We start from the raw sequence: 7,992 nt of genomic DNA, 5'->3' as shown, positions 1-7,992 counted from the left end.
TGTATTGTTAGAAGAGAAATAACGAAAGATGTCGGTGTGTGTTGCATAATATCATAAACTACGTTAGTGTTTCTATTTTCAAATGTCTTAAATAGTTAATATAAAAGACTGAAAGAAAAATAAAGTACTTAGTGAGGTTATTGTTCGTAGAATAAGATAAAGGAAGTGAATAGTATAAAATTTTTTTACAAAAAAAATAAAAACCGACTTCGTTACATAAACACTAAAAATTGAAAAATAATTTAATTTATTACCGAATATATTATGTATACAAGAGTTAATATAGTTCCATAATAATACTTTTTGGTGCCGGTGCCAATCGTCTGGACTTCATATTTTTATGGGACTCCACAATGGCACCTCATTGGCACCGACCCCAAAAAATATTATTATGGAACTATATTAACTCTTGTATACATAATATATTCGGTAATAAATTAAATTATTTTTCAATTTTTAGTGTTTATGTAACGAAGTCGGTTTTTATTTTTTTTGTAAAAATTTTTTATTTCACAATTTTTAGTGGCCCCATGGAATTATGCTATGACTGGTTAAAAATCTACTGTTTACTAAGTTATTACACTGATCGCGAGCAATGTACTCTTATCCGTTGAGGAGTTCCAGTATCTATCTTCGAAGATGTTCATCAGATGTTCACCAAATTGAAATGGGACCAACTTTGAAGTATACCCTTTCAAACAAAAAAAGAATTTTCAAAATCGGTCCAGGCGTTTTTGAGTAATCGGGGAACATAAAAAAAAAAAAAATAAAAAAAAAAAAAAGATTCCGACGAATTGAGAACCTCCTCCTTTTTTTGAAGTCGGTTAAAAATATGAATAAAACTATATATTTTCGTCGATACTGTGAATTTATATAGGTATTTGGTATACCTACTATCTTTCTACTCATACTATTTAGCAGCTTTAATTTTTAAATTTAACTAGCTGACTCGTCCCTGTTTCGTTCGGATGGAAATTCTAAAAATCTCTTTGGGTAGTTTTTCTAAAAATCTTGTAAGGAGTATTTCTATAATTTTTAACCAAAACCCCTAAATACCGGAACTAAAGAACTAAAAAAACTGCGAAATTACGGACTTTCTTACAAAGTTTCTTACCCTATTAAAGCCATGGGTATAATTTCCAATAATTCTTTCTTAGCGAGTACCTGCCATGTCATAAAATAACCTACTGTCAAAATTTCAAGATAAGTTGACCCGGCGGTTTAGGCTGTGTTAATACTATACTATACAGCCTTGATATATATGTGTATCAGTCATTCAGTCAAGACAAGTCTTTTCATAATATTATGAATAGAAGACTTTGGTTCGATGTCTTAATTTGGTAGTTAGGTGATATTAATAATACTTAACGTTTAATAACTTACCTACTTAAATTAAAAATTAAAAACTGTAAGATATAAATAATAACGATATATTTCTAATAGGAAATTACAGTTTAGCGTATGACGAAATTATGAAGACTTAATGGTGGGCCAGAATTGGGGCCGCGTGGACTGTATGTACAAGGGGAGCATGGTGGACAAGGGGAGCGGCGTGGACAAGAGGAGCAGCGTGGACCACTGGGGCTGCGTGCACTGCTTGGGCTGGGGCAGCGTGGGCCGATGGGGCAGAGTTGTGAACAACTGCGTTGAAACTGTAAATAAAAAAGAGATATAAATTTGACTTCTAAAAAGTATTAAGGGTGTCGTCATAGCATCTGTTGCTGAACATAAGATTCTTCCACACGCTACGGTCTTGATGAATAGATACACAGTCAACAAGCGGCGCAAGTTTTGGGTTGTGTTTTAATAGATTACCTATGCAATAGGTAAGCATTGAGTTCAAAAAAATAAGAAACACCTAGACACTGGAAAAGACTGTTTTCTTTTTTATATTATAAAATCTTATTCCTCTCGGAAATAATATGATTTTGCGAAATAAGTTTGTATGTAGGTATCCCTGCGATGATTTTATCGAATTTATTGACCGAAACTACATTTTCTTATTCAAAGATAAATCACGTCGTCCTACGAGCTTAGCTGTTAGTCTCGCTAGCTTAAGACGTGTTATTTACTGAGCGCACTTGAGTATACCTACTTAGTACCTACTTACGCAACATTACGCACTCACGGCAAGTTCATACATGTGATAATGGAACGCATTCATGCTCCAAATCAAGACCGCGTTAGTACGTTACTGTTTTCGATGTATGTAGAGCAAGTTATGCGCTTACGTCAGTTATAATTAACGGTAGATAAATAACAAATTGGAGCAAAAATTTTAGAATGCATTAATTGTATCGTCGAAAATTTCATACAGTTTCAAAACAGAAAAATTTTGTCAGCAGAAAATTGCGCTCAACTGCTTGAATATTTACAATCACTAGGGGATATCTCTAATTATTTTAAAAACAACTATCGCTATAAGACTGACGAATTTACATATTTTTATACCGCCGATCCATCCTAGCTTTGCTTTGCTCGATTTTATGAAAAACCTTTCTAGTAAATTATCCTATCTAGGCAAATTATCTAGGTCATAGCAGTAAGCCAAACCTAAAGTTTCTACATTCTGCCATTAGAGCTGATGTTGAAATATCAGTCAGTCAGTTTCCCTTTTACAATAATATATTAAAGACTAGACGATGCCCATGACTTCATCCACGTGGATTTAAGTTTTTAAAAATCCTGTAGGAGCTCTTTGATTTTGAGAAATTTAAATGGAGCCTATATTCAAGTCTAAGATGCAAGCCATCTCCCATAAAAATAAGTTAAGCAGATGGGGCCTTTAAGAATCCTATGGACACTCTTTGCTTTTCTGGGACAAAACGTAGCCTAAGTCCATGTCCGGTATATATGTTTGAGCTAAATCTGTACCAAATTTTGTCGAAATTAGTTATAATATGGTCCTTTAAAACATAGCATGCATATAGACAGACACTGCACTTTCGCATTTTTATTTTTAGTATAGATCCTTACCCGTTATGAGCATCAGCGGTGTATTCTACAGTCCTTACGGCACCATCAGGTTGAACCAGAGAGTATTCGCCCTTTACGACATCTCCTTCGCGGCTCTCGTGCTGTGACTTGTGGTCACCGGTATGAGGATCTTCAACTGAGTAGGAGAATTCGTAGTGGGCTGGGGCCTGTGAAATAGAGTTCATTATTATTAGCATCGCGTACTACAAGTACTGATAAGCGTAGCGTGCGGCGTCCTCCGATGGACTGACGATAAAAAGAGGGTGGCGGGAAGCGACTGGATGAGGTAGGCTAAGGACAGGGTGTGGTGCTCACTAGTGAAAGCCTAATGATGATAATGATGATTGTTCGATGATGATTGTCTACGAAAGTGGTTTGGAATCGCAGCAAGTTATAGAGTTGCAAATTACTTGCGTATAATTTAAAACAGCAAACAAGATTTTGTACGATAAAAAATATGTGTCGGCTCTTTTTAGTCGAATTACCAGAAAATTGCAGGTATCCGTTTATATTGTGTTAAAATAATGTTTAAGCTATTTTTATCTGATTCGAAATAGTCACGGCATGCCTGAAACTTGTTTCCTAGAATGCTTTCCTAGTAAAATTCTGTATCACAGTTAAATAGTCAATTTATTTAAGCAGAAAGGGCGAGATCAGAAGAGATAGCCAATAGGTGAATAACGTTAACCGACTTTAAAGCTATAAAACAATTAACTTAGGTAGCTTCTTCATGAGTTATGATATACATCGGATTTACAGATGTTAATATCAATCGTCTAATGATAGATTGTCGATTCTATTCTAAGTTATAAAACATTTTATAATAATCTAATAACGACGTGAATATTTCTCAACAAACATTGTTATTATTGACTGAGCTTATTTTAATCATATCGCTTGAGTAAACCTTTCACTTCGATTGTTTGCAAAATCAAGCAAATGCTTATTTTTATCGATGTAATGAATTAAGTAGGTATGATCTGTACTAGAACTCCCGACTGCCCGATTAGAAGTTACCCTCCGACCTCCTTCCTCTTAGGTGGTCGGGGGTTTGATTCCGGACCTCACCTTTACCTTTACGGAGCCATATGCGTTTCAGCAATTAAATTGAAACCTATATGTACCTGAGAATTCGCTATAATGTTGTCAATGGTGGGTGAAGTCTGCCAATCCGCTCTTAGCCTTAGGTGGACTATGGGCCAACCCTTCTCATTCTGAGAGGAGATCCGTGCTCAGTAGTGAGCCATGGATGGGTTAGTGATAAAGATGATGATTATGTCCTCAAATACAGTTACAATTATTTTAAAATATGGATTTCAGTTTACAATCTGCAATACGAAATGTTATTTAACGGCATTCCGGATATTTAGTGTCCTACTTTAATGTTAATCGCAGTTTCAATTTATGGACAAACTTTATCAAATAGAATAGTAATAAATGAAGGGACTTCCCGATTGGACAAGAAAGTTATTTAACGCGTTAGGTAGTTGAACATTGCAAATTAATTGCACCTTAAAATAATTAAATTCGATAAAGTTTCTTATAAACTTCCACCTATAAAAATCTACTTTCCACTTAAGTATTTTATAACACTGACCAGCACAGGGTGTTAGATAATGTCATAACATCTCGGCAAGCTGAGGTTAGGAATGATGTGTAGATATATTAAAAAAAATGAGCCTCGTAGCGCGATACCCGTGGAAGATAATATGAGGACTTAAAGAATTTGTTTAAACTACAATGTAACACGGCAAACAGCTGATCGCGGAAACGAACTCGTAAAAAACTTTTGTGAACTCGAAGGACCGTTTGAACGTTTGTCAAGTAGCAGAGAAAATACAAGAATCTATAATAATAAGTATATTGGGATCTATGATTTATGAAACACGCTGTAGAAATAAAAATATTTTATAATATTATCTATACTAGCTTATACTCGGTATGCATTGCTATACGACTTCTGCGCCACACAAGTTAATGGTACTAGATACACCACACCTTCATGCAAGTGCCTACAACAACTGTATATAGTTTCAACTCAATCGGAGAAACGATGTGAGAATGCACAAGTAATAAACAGATAGACAGACATACATACATTAATTTTCATATAGATTACTAGCTTTTGCCGCGACCTCTTCTGAGTAATAATAATATGATTTATACTTAGCCAATAATATCGGAAATATAACGTAGCTATTATCTGTCAGTGAAAGAATTTTCAGAATCGGATCTGCGGTTCTGGAGATTGCCCCCTACACCATAAATTAAAGTTTTACTTCTTTATATATTAGTGTAGATTGAGGTTGCAGAGGTTAAATCGTTATGACGTACAACGACAAAATCGCAAAATGCGAAAAAGCGTAAACTGGTGCGTAGAACATAACAGTTGCACTTGTGACCTGTCTAATTGGTTTAGAAATTTTAGAATAGTTAGCGGACCCTAGCCAGATTTTCGGAAACCAGATAGGGTGAAGAAGTATGTAGTTTAGATTACTTATTAGGTAGATAGATACTCACATGGTCTTCGATTTGTTCAGCATGGGCCAGGGCAATAGGGGCATGGGCAACGTGTTGGATAAGAGGAGCAGAGTGGATCAGAGGAGCAGAGTGTTGTACGAGTGGGGCAGCGTGGGTCAAAACGGGAGCGGCGTGGGCCACAAGGGGTGCATAGTGAGTCGCTCCGTGGGTGGGCTGGTCGTGTCTAACAATGCTTTGGGAAGAGACGGCGTGGCCATGTCCCTCTTCGATCAAACCCGCATGGCAAGCTGCCACCAGGAGGCTGAGTACGGCGATCTGGAATAGAAAAAAATAACTGAAGACACTCACTAGTTAGATTCAAGACATATTGCCGTAGAGTCGAAGTCGCTAAGTAAACTTGATTTTATCTCCGTAACATAATGTAATAATTGACATGAGAAAAATTCATCAAAAACGTATTTGTGTCTTTGTACAAAGTCCAAAATTCAATTTATGTACTTCTATCTTCTAGGTAAGTACGCTCCAAGGCTGCATCATCACTTGCCAGTAGGTCGGATTACACAGTCAAGCGCTAGTCTATAAATTAAAATAAAATTATTTTTAACATTTCAGCAAAGAAGTGTCGCTTCGCTTGGAATATGCCGCAATATGTCTTGAACTTTAGTAATTCAAAACACGCTAATGATTTATTATTATTACAATTTTGTACGATCAATATTCAACTTTTATACTTTAACTTTTTTATAGCAATTTCTTTATGCGTTTTATATTAAGTACAAAAACCTTAGATTTATAAATTCGCCCTACCGACAAAGCCAAGCGATTTAGCGTTCCGGTACGATGCCATGTAGTAACCAATAAGGAGTATGGGTTTGATAAAAACTGCCAAACCGCTTCAAAGTTAACCCACTACCATCTTAGACTGCATTATCACTTTCCACCAGTCTATTTTTTTTTTTTTAAATAGATATAGCGAGCAAACGAGCAGGCGGGTCACCTGATGTTAAGTGATTACCGCCGCCCATGAACATTTGCATCACCATAGGAACCGCCGATGCGTTGCGTTGCGGCCTGTTGAGATCGCAAAGGCTAACTTATAATGTATTTAAAAAAAAAATTTAAACAACCCGAATCTTACTTTGAAGTACATGTTGATGCTGTATTGATTGACTGGACTTGTATGATAAGGTTGTAGGTCGGGTGTTACTTTTTATACTGACCATGTCACCCGATTCGAAACCGGCCCAACATACGACACCACGCACTGCATTTACGTTACGTCACTACATTGACAGATCTCAACTTCAAGGTTACAATGAGCCCTTTCCGAGAGCTTTCCTGTTTAATGAGTTATTAATTAATTTTCATGAGATTTAACTTGACCTAGTGAGGATAAGATAATCCGCTACGCTTTACATAATAGCATTCATATAAGGCTATGTTATTTTAATTGTAGGTAGGTATGCATAAATTACCATACATTTATTTTGTGACTGTAGAAATTGCTTTGAAAAGACGAATGTGCTTAAGGAAGGCTACTTAATTGCTCTTATTTTATTTTTAGAAAATATTGTCTAGTGCACTTTCAACGTTCTACGATCTACGCTACCTATACTTAGTTTCTATAGCGAATGTTTGTAAAACCCCGTGGGAAGTGAGGACTCTTTAATGTTCCGGAACAAACAATATCGGAAATAAAAACATAAATGTGAAATTAAGACATTTTTTACTAAGAATGACTTTTGTAAGATTACCATAGTGCGATAATCTCGTGAGAGGATTAAAAAACTAGCGTGAAATATTTTGTAGAAAATACACACTGTGTTACATTAGTGCGATAGGTCATAACTTAACCGTTTATTTTCATGATCTACATTATTTCTTTGCATAATATTGTTATTATTAACATTCATTAAATTATCTTGAACTAGCTTATGTTCGCGACTTCGTCCGCGTGGACTTCACAAATGTCAAACCCCTATTTTTCCCCTTAGGGGTGCAATTTTCAAAAAAAAATCTTAGCGGCTCCGTCCATTTGAGCTGTGCGTTGATACTTAGTTAGTCAGTCAGTCAGTCAGTCAGCTTTTCCTTTTATATGTATACTAGATGTGCCCGCGACTTCATCCGCGTGGATTTAAGTTTTAGAAAATCCCGTGGGAACCCTTTAATTTCCGGGATAAAACGTAGGCCTATGTCATTCCCCGGGATGCAAGCTATCTCTGTACCAAATTTCGTCAAAATCGGTTGAACGGTGAGCCGTAAAAAGCTAGCAGACAGACGAGACAGACACACTTCGCATTTATAATATTAGTATGGAAGTATGGATTTAGACTTTTATGAAGTCTTCATTGTTCAGGTAGCAGATTGTCTAGTACGCGACAGGTACAGACAATCGGGGTATGGAGACGCCCCGCACACCCGCACAGCCCCGCGCTAATCCGGTGCGAGATAGCGCAGATGACGTGCGGGTGTGCGGGGCGTCCCCCCCCGGCCTCATACTCCGATTGCAATCTCGACCCTGTATAATTTATAACC

General features: G+C 36.5%; 1 protein-coding gene across 1 annotated transcript; it reads right to left on the bottom strand.

The window, feature by feature from the left end:
- Positions 1–1,420: 1,420 nt before the first annotated feature.
- On the bottom strand, positions 1,421–6,623 carry LOC138402309 (cuticle protein 7-like). Its single transcript, XM_069498470.1, has 4 exons — positions 6,596–6,623; positions 5,497–5,772; positions 2,977–3,143; positions 1,421–1,652 (listed from the first exon to the last, which is right to left on the bottom strand). The coding sequence occupies exons 1-4, from the start codon at positions 6,605–6,607 to the stop codon at positions 1,481–1,483; spliced, it is 627 nt and encodes a 208-aa protein (XP_069354571.1). The 5' UTR covers positions 6,608–6,623; the 3' UTR covers positions 1,421–1,480.
- Positions 6,624–7,992: the final 1,369 nt, after the last annotated feature.

The sequence above is a fragment of the Maniola hyperantus genome, chromosome 5, assembly GCF_902806685.2.
Source record: "Maniola hyperantus chromosome 5, iAphHyp1.2, whole genome shotgun sequence".
NCBI lineage: Eukaryota > Metazoa > Arthropoda > Insecta > Lepidoptera > Nymphalidae > Maniola > Maniola hyperantus.
The sequence above is the reverse complement of the archived record's forward strand: the minus strand, read 5'-3'. Positions and strand labels throughout refer to the sequence as shown.

Coding starts and splice junctions, on each gene's coding strand:
- LOC138402309 (XM_069498470.1), bottom strand. Junction 3,144..5,496: donor CTGAACAAATCGAAGACCAT/GTGAGTATCTAT, acceptor TCTATTTCACAG/GCCCCAGCCCACTACGAATT. Junction 1,653..2,976: donor ACCGCTGATGCTCATAACGG/GTAAGGATCTAT, acceptor TTTTATTTACAG/TTTCAACGCAGTTGTTCACA.